General features: G+C 35.3%; 1 protein-coding gene and 1 pseudogene across 13 annotated transcripts in view; both read left to right on the top strand.

Moving 5' to 3' along the window:
* CCDC18 (coiled-coil domain containing 18) overlaps nt 1–21,199 on the top strand; it is a 115,964-nt gene that overhangs the window by 78,599 nt on the left and 16,166 nt on the right. For all 13 annotated transcript variants that reach the window (XM_087447296.1, XM_087447267.1, XM_087447260.1 and 10 more), the window contains 5 exons: nt 2,994–3,110; nt 4,460–4,603; nt 6,181–6,384; nt 8,629–8,766; nt 12,729–12,929. In XM_087447296.1, the coding sequence (XP_087303422.1) occupies nt 2,994–3,110; nt 4,460–4,603; nt 6,181–6,384; nt 8,629–8,766; nt 12,729–12,929 (804 nt within the window). The remainder of the gene's footprint in view (nt 1–2,993; nt 3,111–4,459; nt 4,604–6,180; nt 6,385–8,628; nt 8,767–12,728; nt 12,930–21,199) is intronic.
* On the top strand, nt 10,317–11,526 carry LOC101405828 (archaemetzincin-2 pseudogene; annotated as a pseudogene).

Here is a 21,199-nt window from a genome sequence, read left to right as displayed (position 1 = left end):
TCCCTGATGACATATGATGTGGAGCATCTTTTCATATACTTATTTGCAACCTATATATCTTCTTTGGTGAGGTGTCTGTTAAGGTCTTTGGCCCATTTTTTAGGTTGTTTGTTTTCTTATTGATGAGTTTCTTATTGTTATGTTACTTTGTATATTTTGGATACCAGTCCTTTATCAGATGTGTCTTTTGCAAATATTTTCTCCCAGTCTGTGGCTTTTCTTCTCATTCTTTTGACATTGGCTTCTACAGAGCAGAAGTTTTTAATTTTAATGAAGTCCAGCTTATCAATTATTTCTTTCGTGGGTTATGCCTTTGGTGTTGTATCCAAAAAGTCATTGCCATACCGAAGGTCACCTAAGTTTTCTCCTATGTTGTTTTCTAGAAGTTTTATAATTTTGCATTTTACATTTAGATCTGTAATCCATTTTATGTCAGTATTTGTGAAGGGTGTAAGGTCTGTGTCTAGATTCATTTTTTTGCATGTGGATGCCAGTTATTCCAGCACCATTTGTTGAAAAGACTGTCTTTTCTCCATTGTATTGCCTTTGCTCCTTTGTCAGAGATCAGTTGACTGTGTCTATGTGGGTTTGCTTCTGGGCTCTCTAATCTGTTCCATTGATCTATTCACCTGTTCTTTCATCAGTACCATACTGTCTTGATTTCTGTAGCTTTATAGTAAGTCATGAAGTCAGGTAATGTCAGTCCTCCAACTTTATTCTTCTCTTTCAATAAACATTGTGTTGGCTATTCTGGGTTTTTTGCCTCTCCATATAAACTTAGAAGAATTTGTTGATATCCAAAAAATAACTTGCTGGGATTTTATTAAGATTGCCTTGAATCTATAGATCAAGTTGGGAAGAACTGACGTCTTAACAATATTGAGTCTTCCTATCCATGAACATGGACTGTCTCTCCATTTATTTAATTCTTTGTTTTTTTTCATTGCAGATTTGTAGTTTTCCTTATATAGGTCTTGTATATATTTTGTTAGATTTATACCTAAGTTTTTCCTTTTTAGGGGTGCTAATGTAAATGATATTGTGTTTTTAATTTCAAATTTGTTTTGTTCATTACTAGTATATAGGAAAGTGATTGACTTTCCTGTATTAACCTTGTATCCTGCAACCCTGCTATAATCAATTATTCATTCCAGGAATTTTTGTCAAATCTTTTGAATTTTCTACCTAGATGATCATGTCATCTGCAAACAAAAACAGTTTTATGTCTTCCTTCCCAATCTGTATACCTTTTCTCGTCTTACTCCATTACCTAAGACTTTCAGTACAATGTTGAAAAGCAGTGGTGAGAGGAAATATCTTTGCCTTGCATCTGATCTTAGTGGGAAAGCTTCACATTTTTTCAGCATTAAGTATGATGTTAGCTGTTGGTTTTTTGTAGATATTCTTTATCAAGTTGAGGAAGTTACCCTCTATTCCTAGTTTACTGAGAATTTTTATCATGAATGGGTGTTGGATTTTCTTAAATGCTTTTTCTGGGGCCGGCCGGTGGCGCAAGCAGTTAAGTGCATGTGCTCCGCTGCGGCGGCCCGGGATTCACCAATTCAGATCCCGGGCGTGCACTGACACACCACTTGTCAAGCCATGCTGTGGCGGCGTCCCATATAAAGTGGAGGAAGATGGGCGTGGATGTTAGCCCAGGGCCAGTCTTCCTCAGCAAAAAGAGGAGGATTGGCAGATGTTAGCTCAGGGCCGATCTTCCTCACAAAAAAAAAATGCTTTTTCTGCATCTGTTGATTTGATCATGTGATTTTTCTTCTTTAGCCTGTTGATGTGATAGATTACAATAACTGATTTTCATTTGTTGAACCAGCCCTTCATACTTAGAATAAATCCCATTTGTTGTGGTGTATAATTCTTTTTATACATTGTTGGGTATGATTTGGTAATATTTTGTTGAGAATTTTTACATATATGTTCATGAAAGATATTGGTCTGTAGTTTACTTTCCTTATAATGTCTTTGTCTGGTTTTGGTGTTAGGGTAATGCTGGCCTCATAGAATGAGTTAGGAAGTATTTTCTGTGCTTCTTTCTTTTGAATGAGTTTGTAGAGAATTGGTATAATTTCTTCCTTAAATATTTGGTAGAATTCACCAGTGAACCCATCTGGGTCTGATGCTTTCTGTTTGGGGAAATTATTAATCATCGATTCAATTTCTTAAATAGATATAGCCTTATTCAGATTGTCAGTTTCTTCTTGTGTGACTTTTGGCAGATTGTGTCTTTCAACTACTTGGTCTGTTTCATCTAGTTTTATTAAATTCATGGGCTGAGAGTTGTTCATAGTATTCCTTTATTATCCTTTTAATGTCCATGAGATTTGTAATAATGTATCCTCTTTCATTTCTGATATTAGTCATTTGTGTCCTCTTTTTTTTTTCCTTATAAGCTAGTCTGGCTAGAAGCTTTATCAATTTTATTGATCTTTTCAGAGAACCAGCTTCTGGTTTTGTTGATTTTCTCTATTGATTTCCTAATTTTAATTTCATTGATTTCTACTCTAATTTTTTTATTTATTTTCTTCTGCTTACTTTGGATTTAATTTGCTCTTCTTTTACTAGTTTCCCAAGGTGGAAGCTTAGATTATTGATTTTGGATCTTTCTTCTTTTCTAATATATGCATTCAATGCTATAAATTTTCCTCCAAGCACTGTCTCGCTGCATCCCACAATTTTTGTTATGTTGTATTGTATTTAACAGCTTTTGTCTAGCATAAAATGAAGTCTGAACCATTTTATTTGTCGTTTATGAACATAATAATATCTTTTCTTTAAGTATCTATAATATATATGGGACTCAAGATCCAGTATTAGTAAGAAATGATTATTTTTCTCATTCTTTTTAATAATTTATTTGAGATGAATTTGTGTTTCAGTTATACCTACTATAAACAATTCTAAAACACATTCCAAGCACACAGTTTTTCACATTAGAATAAAATTAAACAACCATTTAATGTTACTTTTGTATTTAGGTTACACATTTGGATATGACTATTCGTGAGCACAGGGGAGAAATGGAACAGAAAATAATTAAATTAGAAGGTACTCTGGAGAAATCAGAATTGGAACTTAAGGAATGCAACAAACAGGTAAATTATAAAAAATTACATATTTTAAATTGTTTAAAAAATAACTCCTTAGGGCCGGCCCCGTGGCTTAGTGGTTAAGTGCGCGCGCTCTGCTGCTGGCGGCCCAGGTTCGGATCCCGGGTGCGCACCGACACACCGCTTCTCTGGCCATGCTGAGGCCGCGTCCCACATACAGCAACTAGAAGGACGTGCAACTATGACATACAACTATCTACTCGGGCTTTGGGGGGAAAAAAGAGGAGGATTGGCAATAGATGTTAGCTCAGAGCTGGTCTTCCTCAGCAAAAAGAGGAGGATTAGCACGGATGTTAGCTCAGGGCTGATCTTCCTCACAAAAATAAATAAATAAATAAATAAAAATAAAAATAAAAAAAATAACTCCTTAACTGTAAGCCTCCATTATTTACATAATATGGCTTTTTAGTAGATACATACAATAAAAATACTACACAATTTTAATTATTTTATACATGCTACTTTACATTCATTTTTTCCTCTTAATTTTTTCCCCAGCTTTACTGAGGTATAATTGACAAATAAATATAATACATATTTAAGGTGTACAATGTGATGTTTTGATATATGTATATTGTGAAATAATTACCATAATCAAGCTAATTAACATTATCCATCACCTTACAGTTCCTTTTTGTTGTTGTTGATGAGAACACTTAAGATCTATTCTCTTAGCAAATTTCAAGTATACAGTACAGTATTACTAATTATAGTCACTATGCTGTACATTAGATCTCCAGAACTTACTCATCCTGCGTAACTGAAACTTTATACCGTTTGACCAACATTTCCCCATTTCCTCCACTCCCCAGCCCCTGATGACTACCCTCTTAATATTGTTTTGAGTATAATTTTTCTTGTATCAATGTATCTACATATTTATCATAATGTGTGCATGTCTGGATATGTATAAAATATCTCTGGAAGGATTTGCAAGTAATTCTGTTAACTGTGGTTGCCTCTAAGGAAGGAATACAGTGGGAAAGTGATTTTGTTTTCCACTAACTATATTTTTTACCTTGTGCATGTATTACCTACAAAATTATTTGTAAGGCCATGTAACATTTGTTGTTTTAATATATCCTGATTTTCTTTTCTTGTACAAATGTGATTGAGACTTTCATCTCTTTTAGTTCATTTTTGTTATACATATAAGCATATTATTAGGCACAAGGATTCTGATGTTTATGGCTGTTACAGTTTTCTTAAAAACTCATTTTTATATTTTGCCGTTTTAGATATACATGTTTAAAGCTTGACTGTCTTAGATTGCAGTTATGGTTAAAGAATTATTTTGCCTTAGTTATGTTAATAGTGCTCAATTTAAAATTCAGGTAGAAAGTTTGAATGAAAAATTGCAAAATGCCAAAGAACAGCTTCGAGAAAAAGAGTTTATAACACTACAAAATGAACAGGAGATAAGTCAACTGAAAAAAGAAACTGAACGAACACAACAAAAGATGAAAGAAATGGAAAGCGTAAGTAAATTATTTTCCTTCTAAGGAACAAGTAGTATTGTCTGAAGAGTGATATAAATCTTTATGTTTTAAACTGATTGGTTTTAGAATACAGAAACTGTGCCATAAGTATTTTTAGGCTAATTATTTAATTAGCCAGATACCTGTTAGTTTCTTTGATCTTTTTAAATATTTTATTCTGATGTTCTAATTATAGACAAAGACATCATCTTATTTATCTTTATATTCCCTAGTGGCATTGGCATAGTATCTCTCATAGTAAATCCACGATATATGCTCACTTGATCAACAAGTATTTATTGAGAACCTACTATGTAATAGAGCTGAAAATCAGATATTAATAAGATACATTTCTTTGTCCTTGAGGAACTCTATGCAGAGAATAAATGAACAGATAATAGTTGTACATTATTGAAGCCAAGTACATTGAGTTGCCAGATGCAGTTTGATGACTTCATATCATCAGTTTGCATGTGTGTTGACTGGTGAACTTATTCCACCCACTTGCCTTTTTAAAAAGGGAATTTTCTTCTAAGAGCTCTCATAGATGTAACTTTTTCTTGTTTTTAAGTATTATACTCAACTTTAAAACTTCACCTGTAGCTCTTTATTGTGTTTGACTGACTGGTTATCTGTCTCCTCTAGTAGGATATAAATTCCATTAGGGTAGCTACTTTGTCTCCTTTGTTCACTCCTGTATCCTCAACACCTAGAACAGTACATATCACAAAGTAAGCATGAATAAATATTTATTGAATTATATACATAAATCAAGCAAGGTATCTGAGAGCAAGTTTGGGCCCCAGTGGGTGGGGGGGGAATGAGTACTGGCCCAGTCATTTCATGTTCCCTAATAAGGACTGGCTAAAAATATTTACTTGAGATTTATATTGATAGACAACACAGTTGGATCCTGGGTCTCACTCCAGACATCAGGGTCCTAGTGATTTGTACTGGTTTCTTTCCTTCTTATTGCCATAAAGTCAAGTGTCATTACCTAGAATCTAACCTACTTCACCAAGCTAAGTTAGAACTAACTTTCTTTCACTGTTTTTTTTTTCTCTATGAAACAAAACTTTACTAGAGGTTTAACTGAGTGATGTAAAAGTATATCAGAGGGAGTAACAGTCCAGTGACAAATTTTACTTTCACGGAAAATAAGGTCACGACCTTAACCAGCTGTGTGGATTAATGGTGGGTTTTGATTATTCATGTCAATATATTATATTCTCCATCTTTGACATGCATAATCAAATATTACCTTTTTTCTTTATATTATATATCTTGTCATGTTACATTCATAATGATAAAAGATAATACAGCTTGCATATTAAAGTCATGCAAAATATACCATTGAGTCCCAGATTTATTGCAGTACCTTTGTCGTTTTCTTATCATTAAAAAAGAAAAAACATTTTCTGAATATCATTTCACAGTGGGTGATATTCATTTTATGTTAAATTTTACAGAGGTTTAGTTGGGAGGAGGAAAGTCACTTATTAAAAGAGAAACCAGAATAAGAAATAGGTTATCTGTATCATTTTTTTTGAAACCTACAAATATCTTGTGCATTTCAGGTTATGAAAGAGCAGGAACAGTACATTGCAACTCAGTACAAGGAGGCCATAGATTTGGAGCAAGAATTGAGGCTAACCCGGGAGCAGATGCAGCACTCGCATACAGAATTGGTGGATGCTCGTCGTCAACAAGTCCAAGCACAGAGAGAAATAGAAAGGCTCTCAAGTGAACTGGAGGAAATAAAGCAACTGTCTAAAGAAAAAGTAATCCCTATCCTAAATAATTTTATCTTACTGCAAATCTTAAAAATTTTAACATTCACTTTTTTGAACTGTAGAATATCGTTCTTGCAAAAGTTAATTGTATTTCCCAACAATGTTAATGTACTTAATGCCATTGAATTGTACACTTAAAAATGGTTGAAGTGGTAAATTTTGTGTTATGTATATTTTACCAAAATTTTTAAAAGGAAAAAAACTGTGTTGTATTTAGCATAGCTTTGTAATATAACTAGGAAGTCCCTCAGGACTGAGTTTTGGCCAAACTAATTAGGTTTCAATAAGTTGAGTTATAAAGCACTTTTAGACTTTCAAGTGAGTTTAAGCTATCACTTGAAGAAAAATAAAGCTAATAAATCTTTTTTTGAGTAAAAGTTTTTACATTTGTGGCCACTCTTATAGATGAAAACTGACAATTTAAATTTTAGCTGTTATGAAACATGTTGTCCAGAACCCTGGGGGAAGGAAAGTGCTTTTAGAAAGCAAGAGCACTAATATAAATTGTATTTCCCCAGTATTTGGTAGAAGGTTAACAACTTGGCTTAAAAATATTTAGATTGGGGGACCAGCCCGGTGGTGCAAGTGGTTAAGTGTGCACGCCTCTGCTGCGGCGGCCTGGGGTTCGCCGGTTCGGATCCCGGGTGCACACCGACGCACCACTTGGCAAGCCATGCTGTGGAGGCGTCCCATATAAAGTAGAGGAAGATGGGCACGGATCTTAGCCCAGGGCCAGTCTTCCTCAGCAAAAAGAGGATGATTGGCAGATGTTAGCTCAGGGCCTATCTTCCTCACGCACATACAAAAAATTTAGATTGGTATACTTGGGTTATTACTTAGACTTGGAGAAAAATGTGTTTATTGGTGTTCTAGAAAAGTTCTTATGATTTTTCTGCTTTCTATTATGGTTACTAATTCAATATAGGAATTTAATTAAAGTATTTTTATGTTTAATTTTAGTTAACCTAACAATGTTTTTATTCACATTTCTGGATGGTTAGACTAATAAAGAATATATAGGGAATTTTTATTAGAATATGTTGGGCATTTGGGACTCTACTAGGAACAGGGAAGCTATCTACTTTTATCTCATTTCTGTCCTTATCAATAGTATCTAAGTATAGTACAATTGATTTTATCTGATAAGCTGTCAATAAATCAAAAAAGTGAGTGAAAGTGGGGAAGTTTTAAAAATGACAGTTTAAAATATTGTATTTTAACCCAAAACTCTAAATATACATTCATGTGTTAATCTTTTAATGTGGAACCAAATAAATCTTGGTTCTTTGTGTATGGGTAGGGTCATTTGATAGCAATTCTACCTAGACTTTCTTGCATAAACCATACTCATATTCCATCATCTATAGTTTCCAATTTTAGTTTCCTTAAAGTGGAAGAAGAATTAAAAGACATTTGTAAATCAGAGTATAGCATCTCATATTTTTTAGGGGGTTCCCCACAGTATTTTACAACTATCTTGACTGCTTCTAATTGGGTAGCAAATTTTTGTACTTACTCATTGAACTGTTTCAAAGCATGTTAACTTAGTTTTCATATAAAAACTTTCCTTTTGCATGTATATTTCATCAATATTCGTAAAGTGTAATAAAATTACATAATTACAATCACAAGCACAACTAGCATAAATAGGTTTGGATAAATACAGAAGTGACTCTTGATAAACAGCACATCTGGTGAGCAAAAATGCATAGGTGGGGCCAGCCTGATGGTGTAGTGGTTAAGTTTGTGTGCTACGCTTCGGCAGCCTGGGGTTTGCAGGTTTGCATTCTGGGCGTGGACCTACACACTGCTCATCAAGCCATGCTGTGGTGGCGTCCCACATATAAAAATAGAGGAAGGTTGGCACAGATGTTAGCTCAGGGACAATATTCCTCACCAAAAAAAAAAGAGAAATGCATGGGCATTCCTAAGAGTAGACCATTAACTGCCAAAGTTCAGCATGCTGTGGTTATTAGTTTGTTTTACAGAAAGCATTGGTTAGTGAATTTCTATTATATTACGATAACAAATAATATACTAATGCTCTCCCATTATTAGTCTCTTAAATATCTAGATTTTAAAGTGTACCATTTAATAAGTTAACTTTGTGTATGAGTGTTTATATAATATTCTAAAAGATTACAAGTACTTCCATAAATGCACTAGATAGGTTTAGCTATAATAATCAAATAAACAAGTTATATAGCCTTTACTTAATGTGTCATTTTTAAGGAAGCTCATGGAAACCATTTAGCTGAAGAATTGGGGGCTTCTCAAGTACGGGAAGCTCATTTAGAAGCAAGAATGCAAGCAGAAATCAAGAAATTGTCAGCAGAAGTAGAATCTCTCAAAGAAGCTTATCATATGGAGGTAAAGAAAAATTTAATTTGTTCTATTACTCCCTGCTAAAGTGGGTTAACCTATCTGGACAAAAGTACAAGTCTAGCTCTTAAATGTTCGTAATAGAATAACACACTGTGGTCTTCATTTCTGGTAGCCTAAACATATAACTTTAAGTTCGTATCCAGTGAACTAATATACTGTATTAAGAGCAAGAATTCTTGAGCTGGGTAGTCTGGTTCCAAATCTCAGCTCATCATTTAGCACTTATGTGACCTTGGGCAATTAACTTATCATCTCTGTCTAAATGGATATAATAATATCTATCTCATAAAACTGTGTTGAGGATTAAATGAATTAATCTAGTTGAAGTGCTTACACCAGAGCCTGGCACATCATCATCATCATCATTGGTTATAAAATAACACTTGCCAAAACTAACTGGAGGTATTTAATAACCAATATAAACAGTTTCATGTGATGTGAATCTGTAATGCTTTGTATTTTCCAACATTTGTTCTGATTGTAAGTTAGATAGAGAGGCAATACCAGAACCTGATACTTTGCCTTTTATCTATCAGTATGTCCTGAGCCTTTATAGAAATGGGCATGGAGAAATAGTGTTTCTTATATTTTTTAAAACTATGTTTGAAGATATTATCCAAGATTTATGTATAAGTTGTAAATGAATTACTTATGAAGTTTTAATAAGGCATTTTTCTATATGGCAAGGGTTGCAAACACATTTATATTAAACTCCTTTCAAGGGAGTTTAGTAACATCTTTGTGAGGGTTTGGTCAGGCTTGTGGTCACCATGTCTTGCTTAAATGGATTTAGATTCAGATCTCTTAGAAAACATTGTGTCTGCCAAACAAAACACATTTGCAAGATAAATTTAATCCTCAGCCAAGAGATAACAATCTTTGGCCTTTAGAGACAAAGGTGAATGCTGTGGGATTCAGCATAATTATTTAATTGATATTAGTTGCTCAACTTAGTGACCTCATTAATAATTAGTCCATCTCAAGTGTTTGCCAGCAACCACTCATTACACTTTTATTGTATGGTCTCTATTCTACTGTTATTTTTAATTATCCAATTTTTTGTGTGTGTATGAGGAAGACTAGCCCTGAGCTAACATCTGATGCCAATCCTCCTCTTTTTGCTGAGGAAGATTGGCCCTGGGCTAAGATCCGTGCCCATCTTCCTCTGCTTTATATGGGACGCCACCACAGCATGGCTTGACAAGCGATGCATCGGTGTGCACCCAGGATCCAAACCTGTGAACCCCGGGCCGCCAAAGCAGAGCACGTGCACTTAACTGCTATGCCACCGGGCCGGCACCATTTAATTATCCAATTTTTTATTTTTAGTTTTGTGAGACACCTAAATAATTTATAAGCAGATAGTACATAAAATGAATTGTAAAAATTGGTTCTAGTATTGCTGTTTAATATTTGGTACTAATATTTTATGTATATGATATAAAAGTATATAATATGGGCATGCGCACAGGGGCTGCAGTGGGTGGCATCAAGGCCTGTCTTGGGTGAAGGCACCTGGCACAACACTTTTTCCAGCCAGGCCCAAATATGCCCCTCTTGTAAGCCTTGTGGTGGAACAGCTGTTTGACCCATTCAAACAGAAGGATGAAAGCTCTCCATAGGAACACAATGTGAATGGAAGAGACCTCTCATTATGCAAACAGTATGGCACTCTGAACAGACACTAAAAACAGCTCACATCTCAAAGAACCCAGCCCTCGAGTCACAATAGGAGAAGTTAGGTGCTGGGGAACAGTGTTTGATGAATGAAGCCTTCCAGCCATACAGTGATCTGTTTGGACCTTTCATTTGCAATCAGATTTGGATCACCTCCCTTGTTGAGGCTCCCCAAGACTTTGAACAGTTTTTCAATGATCCTTACAGAAAGACACCCTCTCCAGAGAAACGCAGTATTTATATACAGTGCGTTGGATCTCTAGGAAACACCAGAATTATCAGTGAAGAATATATTAAATGGCTCAAGGGCTACTGTGAAACATTTTTCTATGGCTTGACAGTAAAACTCATAGAACCGGTTCCTGTCTCTGCAGTGAGGTGTTCCTTTAGAGTCAACGATAACACAGAAAACCTACAAATTCATGCAGGGTACATCCTAAAGTTCTTAAAAGAGAAGAAACCTAAAGCTGCCTTCTGTGTTGTAGGAAAACAATGATTGCTCTTTACCCAAGAGACCCCTGGAATTTGTCTTTGGACAGACCACTTTGACAGATGGTCTGGGATATTAGCTTTGCCAGGTATGGCAGTTTTTGTAGCTCACGCTATGAAAGCAAAGTAAAGAAGCTGCAGAAAATATCTTCAAGTGACTCTTCAATTTTTGATAAGTATTACATTCCTGAAGTGACTAGTGTTTTGCTGCTTCAATTCTGTAAGACTTTAACCCATGAGATTGGACACATATTTGGACTTTGACACTGCCAGTGGCTTGCATGCTTAACACAAGACTTCAACCACTTGAAAGCAGCTGACTAGAGCCCCCTAAACCTTTGCCATATCTGTTTACACAAGTTGCAGCATCTGATTGGCCGCAACATTATAGAAAGATACAAAGTGCTGGTGAGGTGGATTGACGACGAATCTGCCAACAAACCTGGAGTCACTGAGAAACATAGTGAGGATAATGTGAATTTGCCAAAACATGTGGAAGACTTTAAGGAATGGAAAGAGTGGATAATAAAATGCCTTTCTGTTCTCTAAAAATAAGGACCTTCAAATAGGAGTAATTAAAATAATACTTACACATTAAAAAAAAAACGCAAAAAATATAACGTTTTTCTCCTTTTTGATACTTGACAAAGATTTATTTTGAAAGCATCTATGTTGTGTGAATATAAAAATGACAGAATATGTCATCAAAGTAATAGAGAGTTAGAAAAAGGATCAATAATTTTTAACAGTGTTTTTTAAAATACAGGTTTCAGAATTGTCGGAAAAGTCACTTAATTGCAGAACTCCTGATTTTTTCTGTAAGAATGATGAGCTTTTTCAAAACTTTTTATTGTGGAAAATTTTTAACATATTCAAAAGTAGAGAGAATGGTATAAATCCTCATATATATATTATTCAACTTCAATAATTATCAACTCATGGCCAATTTGACTTCATCCAGACAGTCATAAAAACCCAGACAGTCATAGGCAGACTTGGAAGTGGTCACTATATCTTTAAGTCACTCACTTCCCTTCTTCCCTTCCCCCACATATCACATATTATTTTGAAGCAAATCCCAGACATCATTATTTCATCAGTAAACATTTCAATAAGTATCTCTAAAAGGTAAGGGCTATTTTAAAAAAGTATAACCACAATACCATTATCACATCACACCTGAAAATTGACAGTAATTCCTTAATATCATCAAATATCTAATCATTGTTCATATTTCCCCAATTGTTACAAAAAAGTCTTTGTAGTTGGGGCTGATGCCGTGGCGTAGTGGTTAAGTGCGCGGGCTCTGCTGCAGCAGCCTGGGGTTCAGATCCTGGGCGCGCACCCGCGCACTGCTTGTCAAGCCATGCTGTGGCGGCATCCCATATAAAGTGGAGGAAGATGGGCATGAATGTTAGCTCAGGGCCCGTCTTCCTCAGCAAAAAGAAGAGGATTGGCAACTGATGTTAGCTCAGGGCTAATCTGCCTCCCCCCAAAAAAGTCTTTATAGTTGATTTGTTCAAATTAGGATCCAAAAACTATCCACTGTATTTGGTTAACAGTTCTTAAGTAAATTTAAAACTAAAGGTTTCTTTTCCCCCTTTTTCCCTCTAGTATATTTGTCGAGAAATCAGATCTTTGTAACTATAAACAAAATTTACTTTCATTTAAGTGGAAAGTATTAGAGTGTTGAAACCAACTCCACCCTATTTTCTTTTTCTTCTTTTCCTTTTCAATTTTCTTCTTTTCCTCTTCAAATTTCCTTTTTCAATTTTCATTAGATGATTTCACATCAGGAGAACCATGCAAAGTGGAAGATTTCTGCTGATTCTCAAAAGTCTTCTGTTCAACAACTAAATGAACAGTTAGAGAAGGCAAAACTGGAATTAGAAGAAGCTCAGGACACTGTAAGCAATTTACATCAACAAGTCCAAGACAGGAATGAAGTAATTGAAGCTACAAATGAAGCATTACTTATTAAAGTAAGTATATGTATTAAAGTACATAAAGCATATCTATAAAAAAGTGAATTTGTGACTTATTTTTCCATCCTTGCAGTTTGTAGAAGACTGTATGACCAAATATTGACCTGTTTGAATAAAAGCATTTTATTTAGAAGACATTGAATTTGGGAATTATTAATAAGATGTATATCATATTACCACGGGAGAAATAATTTGTAAATGTTGAAACAAACTTTTTTTTGGAGGGGCATGAGAACATTTAAGTTCCACTCTTTTAGCAGATTTCAATTATACAATACAGTGTTACCAACTGTAGTTACCATGTTGTACATTAGATCCTCAGACCTTATTCATCTTGGAGCTGAAAAGTTGTATTCTTTTACCAACCTCTCCTATTTCCCCCACCTCCCCAGCCTCTGGCAACCACTTTTCTACTTGCTGTTTCTGAGTTGGACTCTTTTTTTTTAAGATTCCACATACAAGTTGTGCCATGCAGTATTCGTCTTTCTCTGTTTGTTTTATTTCACTTAGCATAATTCCCTCAAGGTCCATCCCTGTTGTCCCAAATGGCACATTGTGTGTTTTGTTGTGTATATATATTTATACACCACATCCTCTTTGTCCATTGATCTGTTGACGGACACTTAGGTTGTTTCCGTATTTTGGCTATTGTAATAATGCTGCAGTGAACGTGGGAGTGAGGGTATGTCTTCAGTATCCTTTTTCATTCCCCTTGAATATATACCCAGAAGTGGAATTGCTGGATCATATGGTAGTTCTATTTTTAATTTTTTGAGGAACCTCCATACCATTCTCCATAGAGGCTGCACCAATTTACATGCCTATCAAAAGTGTGTAAGTGTTTCCTTTTCTCCACATCCTCACCAACACTTATTATTTCTTGTCTTTTTGATGATAGCCATTCTAACAGGTGTGAGGTGATATCTCATTGCAGTTTTGATTTGTGTTTCCCTCGTGATTAGTGATGTTGAGCACCTTTTCATGTACCTATTGGCCATTTGTATGTCTACTCAGTTCCTCTGCCCATTTTTTAATTGGATTGTTTGTTTTTTTGCTATTGAGTTGTATGAGTTCTTTATATATTTTGGATATTAACCCCTTATCAAATATATGATTTGAAAATATTTTCTCCCATTCAATAGGTTTCCTTTTTATTTTATTGATGGTTTCCATTGCTGTGCAGAAGCTTTTTAGTTTGATATAATCCCTCTTGTTTATTTTTGCTTTTGTTGCCTTTGCTTTTGGTGTCAAATCCAAAAAATCATTGCCAAGGCTTATGTTAAGAAGCTTACTCCTATTTTTTCTTCTAGAAGTTTTATGGCTTCGGGTTGTAAATTTAAGTTTTTAATCCATTTTGAGTTGATTTTTGTGTATAGTGTAAGATAGTGGTCCAGTTTCATTCTTTTGCATGTGGCTGTCCAGTTTTCCCAGCACCATTTATTGAAGACACTATCTATTGAAGATGTATATTCTTGTTTCTTTGTCATAAATTAATTGGCTATATGTGCGTGGGATTATTTCTGGGCTATCTATTCTGTTCCATTGATCTATATGTCCATTTCTATGCCAATACCATACTGTTTTGATTACTATAGCTTTGTAATATAGTTTGAAATCAGGAAATGTGATGCCTCTAGCTTTGTTCTTCTTTCTCAAGATTGCTTTGGCTATTCGGGGTCTTTTGTGCTTCCATACAAATTTTAGGGTTGTTTGTTCTATTTCTGTGAAAAATGCCATTGGAATTTTGATAGAGGTTGAATTGAATCTATAGATCACTTTGGGTAGTATGGACATTTTCACAATATTAATTCTTCCAATCCATTGAATATGGAATATCTTTCCATTTATTTGTGTTTTCTTCAATTTCTTTCATCAATGTCTTATAGTTTTCAGTGTACAGATCTTCCACCTCCTTGGTTAAATTTATTCCTAAGTATTTTATTCTTTTTGAATCAATTGTAAATGGGATTGTTTTCTTAATTTCTCTGATAGTTCATTACTAATGTAGAGAAATGCAACTGATTTTTGTATATTGATTTTGTATCCTGCAACTTTACTCACTTCGTTTAGATATTCTAACAGTTTCTTGGTAGAGTCTTTAGTGTTTTCTGTATATAAAATCATGTCATCATCTGCAAATAGAGATAGTTTTACTTTTTCCTTTCCAGTTTGGATGCTTTTTATTTCTTTTTATTGCCCAATTGCTCTGACTAGGATTTCCAGGACTGTGTTGAATAAAACTGTTGAGAATGGGCATTCTTGTCTTGTTCCTGATCTTAGAGGAAAAGCTTTCAGCCTTTCATTATTGAGTATGATGTTAACTGTGGGCTTGTCATATATAACCTTTATTATGTTGAGGTATGTTTCCTCTATACCACTTTGTTGGGAGTTTTTATCATGAATGGATATTGAATTTTGTCAAATGCTTTTTCTGCATCTATTGAGATGATCATATGATTTTTATCCTTGATTTTGTTAATGTGGTATCACATTGATTGATTTCCAGATGTTGAACCATCCTTGCATCCCTGGAATTAATCCCGCTTGATCATGGTGTGAGATCTTTTTAATGTATTGTTGAATTTGGTTTGCTAATATTTTGTTGAGGATTTTTGCATTTATTAGGGATATTGGCCTATAATTTTCTTTTCCTGTAGTGTCCTTGTCTGGTTTTGGTATCAGGGTAATGCTGGCCTCATAAAATGAGTTTGAAATGTTCCCTTCTTTTCTGTTTTTTCAAAGAGTTTAAGAAGGATTGGTATTTTTAATTCTTTTGTTTTTTAATTTTTTTGTGAGGAAGATCAGCCCTGAGCTAACATCCGTGCTAATCCTCCTCTTTTTGCTGAGGAAGACCGGCTCTGAGCTAACATCTATTGCCAATCCTCCTCCTTTTTTTTCCCCAAAGCCCCAGTAGATAGTTGTTATGTCATAGTTGCACATCCTTCTAGTTGCTGTATGTGGGACGTGGCCTCAGCATGGCCGAAGTGGTGAGTTGGTGCGCGCCCGGGATCCGAACCCGGGCCACCAGTAGCAGAGCGCGTGCACTTAACCACTAAGCCACGGGGCTGGCCCCCAGAAGGATTGGTATTAATTCTTCTTTAAATGTTTGATAGAGTTCATCAGTGAAGCCTTCTGGTCTAGGACTTTTGTTTGTTGAAAGGTTTTTGATTACTGATTCAATCTCCTTACTAGTAATTGGTCTGTTCAGATTTTCTGTTTCTTCATGATTCAGTCTTGATAGGTTGTATGTTTCTGGGAATTTATCCATTTCTTCTAGGTTGTCTAATTCATTGGTGTATAATTGTTCATAGTAGTCTCTTATTGTTTGTATTTCTGTGATATCAGTTGTAACATCTCCTCTTTCATTTCTGACATTATTTATTTGAGTCCTCTCTCTTTTTTTCTTGGTGAGTCTAGCTAAAGGTTGGTCTATTTTGTTTATCTTTTTAAAAAGCCAGTTCTGGGCCGGCTCCGTGGCTTAGCGGTTGAGTGCGTGCGCTCTGATGCTGGCGGCCCGGGTTCGGATCCCGGGTGCGCCCCGAGGCACCACTTCTCCGTCCAACGCGAGGCCGAGTCCCACGTACAGCAACTAGAAGGATGTGAACCTACGACATACAACTATCTACTGGGGCTTTGGGGGGAAAAACATGAATAAATAAAATCTTTAAAAAGCCAGTTCTCAGTTTCATTGATCTTTTCTCTTTTTTTTTTTTTTTTTTAAATTTTTTGTTTATTGCAGTAACATTGGTTTATAACATTGTAAAAATTTCAGGTGTACATCATTGTACTTCTATTTCTGCATGGACTACATCATGTTCACCACCAAAATACTAATTACAACCCATCACCACACACATGTACCGAATTATCCCTTTCACCCTCCTCCCTCCCCCCTTCCCCTCTGGTAACCACCAATCCAATCTGTGTCCCTATGTGTTTGTTTATTGTTGTTATTATCTACTACTTAATGAAGGAAATCATACGGTATTTGACCTTCTCCCTCTGACTTATTTCACTTTGCATTATACCCTCAATGTCCATCCATGTTGTCACAAATGGCTGGATTTCGCTGTTTCTTATGGCTGAGTAGTATTCCATTGTGTATATATACCACAGCTTCTTTATCCATTCGTCCCTTGATGGGCACTTAGGCTGCTTCCAAGTCTTGGCTATCGTGAATAAGGCTGCAATGAACACAGGGGTGCATGTACCTTTGCAAATTGGTGTTTTCAAGTTCTTTGGATAAATACCCAACAGTGGAATAGCTGGATCATGTGGTAGTTCTATCGTTGATTTTTTGAGGAATCTCCATACTGTTTTCCATAGTGGCTGCACCAGTTTGCACTCCCACCAGCAGTGTATGAGAGTTCCCTTCTCTCCACATCCTCTCCAACACATGTTGTTTCCTGTCTTGTTAATTATAGCCATTCTGACGGGCGTGAGGTGATATCTCATTGTAGTTTTGATTTGCATTTCCCTGATAGTTAGTGATTTTGAACATCTTTTCATGTGTCTGTTGGCCATCTGTATATCTTCTTTGGAGAAATGTCTGTTTAGGTCTTTTGCCCATTTTTTAATTGGGTTGGTAGTTTTTATGTTGGTAAGATGCATGAGTTCTTTATATATTTTGGAGATTAAGCCCTTATCAGATGTATGGTTTGCAAATATCTTCTCCCAATTGTTAGGTTGTCTTTTCGTTTTGTTGATGGTTTCCTTTGCTGTGCAGAAGCTTTTTAGTTTGATGTAGTCCCATTTGTTTATTTTTTCTATTGTTTCTCTTGCCCGGTCAGATGTGGTGTTTGAAAAGATGTTGCTAAGACTGATGTGGAAGAGCGTACTGCCTATGTTTTCTTCTAGAAGTTTCACAGTTTCAGGTCTTACATTCAAGTCTTTAATCCATTTGGAGTTAATTTTTGTGTATGGTGTAAGGTAAGGGTCTACTTTCATTTTTTTGCATATGGCTATCCAGTTTTCCCAACACCATTTGTTGAAGAGACTTTCTTTTCCCCATTGTATGTTCTTGGCTCCTTTGTCAAAGATTAGCTGTCCATAGATGTGTGGGTTTATTTCTGGGCTTTCGATTCTATTCCATTGATCTGTGGGTCTGTTTTTGTGCCAGTACCATGCTGTTTTGGTTACTATAGCTTTGTAGTATATTTTGAAATCAGGGAGTGTGATACCTCCAGCTTTGTTCTTTTTTCTCAGGATTCCTTTAGCTATTCGGCGTCTTTTGTTGTTCCATATAAATTTTAGGATTCTTTGTTCTATTTCTGTGAAAAATGTTGTTGGAACTTTGATAGGGATTGCATTGAATCTATAGATGGCTTTAGGAAGTATGGACATCTTAACTATGTTAATTCTTCCAATCCAAGAGCACGGAATATCTTTCCATTTCTTTGTGTCTTCTTCAATTTCTTTCAGAAATGTTTTATAGTTTTCGGTGTACAGATCTTTCACCTCTTTGGTTAAGTTTATTCCTAGGTATTTTATTCTTGTTGTTGCGATTGTAAATGGGATGGTATTCTTAATTTCTCTTTCTGCTACTTCGTTGTTAGTGTACAGAAATGCAACTGATTTTTGTATGTTGATTTTGTATCCTGCAACTTTACCATACTCGTTTATTACTTCTAAAAGTTTTCTGGTGGATTCTTTAGGGTTTTCTATATATAAAATCATGTCATCTGCAAATAGTGACAGTTTCACTTCTTCCTTTCCAATTTGGATCCCTTTTATTTCTTTCTCTTGCCTGATTGCTCTGGCTAGGACTTCCAATACTATGTTAAATAGGAGTGGTGACAGTGGGCATCCTTGTCTGGTTCCTGTTCTTAGAGGGATAGCTTTCAGTTTTTCACCATTGAGGATGATATTAGCTGTGGGTTTCTCATATATGGTCTTTATTATGTTGAGGTACTTTCCTTCTATACCCATTTTATTCAGAGTTTTTATCATAAATGGATGCTGTATCTTGTCAAATGCTTTCTCTGCATCTATTGAGATGATCATGTGATTTTTATTCTTCATTTTATTAATGTGGTGTATTACGTTGATTGATTTGCGAATGTTAAACCATCCCTGCATCCCTGGAATAAATCCCACTTGATCATGGTGTATAATCTTTTAACGTATTGTTGTATGCGATTTGCTAGTATTTTGTTGAGGATTTTCGCATCAATGTTCATCAGTGATATTGGCCTGTAATTTTCTTTTTTGTGTTGTCCTTGTCTGGTTTTGGTATCAGGGTAATGTCAGCTTCAGAGAATGAGTTAGGAGCTTCCCCCTCCTCAATTTTTGGAAGAGTTTGAGAAGGATAGGTATTAAGTCTTCTTTGAATGTTTGGTAGAATTCACCAGGGAAGCCGTCTGGTCCTGGACTTTTATTTTTGGGGAGGTTTTTGATTACTGTTTCGATCTCCTTACTGGTGATTGGTCTATTCAAATTCTCTACTTCTTCTTGATCCAGTTTTGGAAGGTTGTATGATTCTAAGAATTTATCCATTTCTTCCAGATTGTCGAATTGGTTGGCATATAGTTTTTCATAGTATTCTCTTATAATCTTTTGTATTTCTGAGGTGTCTGTTGTAACCTCTCCTCTTTCATTTCTGATTTTACTTATTTGTGCCTTCTCTCTTTTTTTCTTGGTGAGTCTAGCTAAAGGTTTGTCAATTTTGTTTATCTTTTCAAAGAACCAGCTCTTGGTTTTATTAATTTTTTCTATTGTTTTTTTGGTCTCTATTTCATTTATTTCTTCTCTGATTTTTATTATTTCCCTTCTTCTACTGATTTTTGGCTTTGTTTGTTCTTCTTTTACCAGTTCCTTTAGGTGCATTGTTAGATTGTTTATTTGAGATTTTTCTTGTTTGTTGAGATAGGCCTGTATTGCTATAAACTTCCCTCTTAGAACCGCTTTTGCTGTATCCCATAAATTCTGGCATGTCGTATTTTCATTTTCATTTGTCTCCAGGTATTTTTTGATTTCTTCTTTGATTTCTTCGTTAACCCAATCGTTGTTCAGTAGCATTTTGTTTAATCTCCATGTATTTGTGGCTTTTCTGATTTTCTTCCTATAGTTGATTTCTAGTTTCATACCGTTGTGGTCAGAAAAAGATGCTTGGTATTATTTCAATCTTCTTAAATTTATGGAGACTTGTTTTGTGGCCTAATATGTGATCAATCCTGGAGAATGTTCCATGTGCATTTGAAAAGAACGTGTATTCTTCGGTTTTTGGATGGAATGCTCTGTATATATCTACTAGGTCCATCTGTTCTAGTGTGTCGTTTAAGGCCAATGTTTCCTTATTGATCTTCTGTTTGGATGATCTATCCGTTGGTGTAAGTGGAGTGTTAAAGTCCCCTACTATTATTGTGTTACTGTCTATTTCTGTTTTTATGTCTGTTAATAATTGCTTTATATATTTAGGTGCACCTACATTGGGTGCGTAGATATTTACAAGTGTTATATCCTCTTGTTGGATTGTTCCCTTGATCATTATGTAATGCCCTTCTTTGTCTCGTTTTACAGTTTTTGTTTTAAAGTCTATTTTGTCTGATATGAGTACTGCTACCCCAGCTTTCTTTTCATTGCCATTTGCGTGGAGTATCTTTTTCCATCCCTTCACTTTCAGTTTGTGAGTGTCTTTAGGTCTGAAGTGTGTCTCTTGTATGCAGCATATATATGGGTCTTGTTTTTATCCAGTCAGCCACCCTATCACTTTTAATTGGCGCATTTAGTCCTTTGACGTTTAAAGTAGCTATTGATAAGTATGTACTTACTGCCATTTTTTAACTTTTTTTTTTTTTTTCCCTCAGTGTTTTAGTAGTCCTTCTCTGTTCCTTACTTCTATACAGAATTGATGGTCACTTTAGTTTGACCTCTGTCTGAAAGCTGTACTCTTTAACTACCCTCCTCCCTCCTTTTATGTTTTTGATATCATATCCAACTTCTTTTTTGTGCATTTGTATCCATTACGTTCTAATCGTGGAAATAGATAATTTTTCCTATTTGTGGTCTTCTCTTTTCCCCTTAAATCAGTCCCTTTAACATTTCTTGTAACACTGGTTTCTTGGTGACAAACTCCTTTAATTCTTGCTTATCTGGGAAAATTTTGATCTCTCCTTCCATTTTGAACGATAACCTTGCTGGGTAGAGAATTCTTGGCTGTAAGTTTTTTCCTTTTAGCACTTTAAATATATCGTGCCATTCTCTTCTAGCCTGTAAGGTTTCTGCTGAGAAGTCAGCTGATAGCCTTATGGAGTTTCCTTTGTATGTAA

Source organism: Ceratotherium simum, chromosome 2, assembly GCF_057802395.1.
Source record: "Ceratotherium simum simum isolate JZ-2026a chromosome 2, ASM5780239v1, whole genome shotgun sequence".
Lineage (NCBI taxonomy): Eukaryota > Metazoa > Chordata > Mammalia > Perissodactyla > Rhinocerotidae > Ceratotherium > Ceratotherium simum.
The sequence above is the reverse complement of the archived record's forward strand: the minus strand, read 5'-3'. Positions and strand labels throughout refer to the sequence as shown.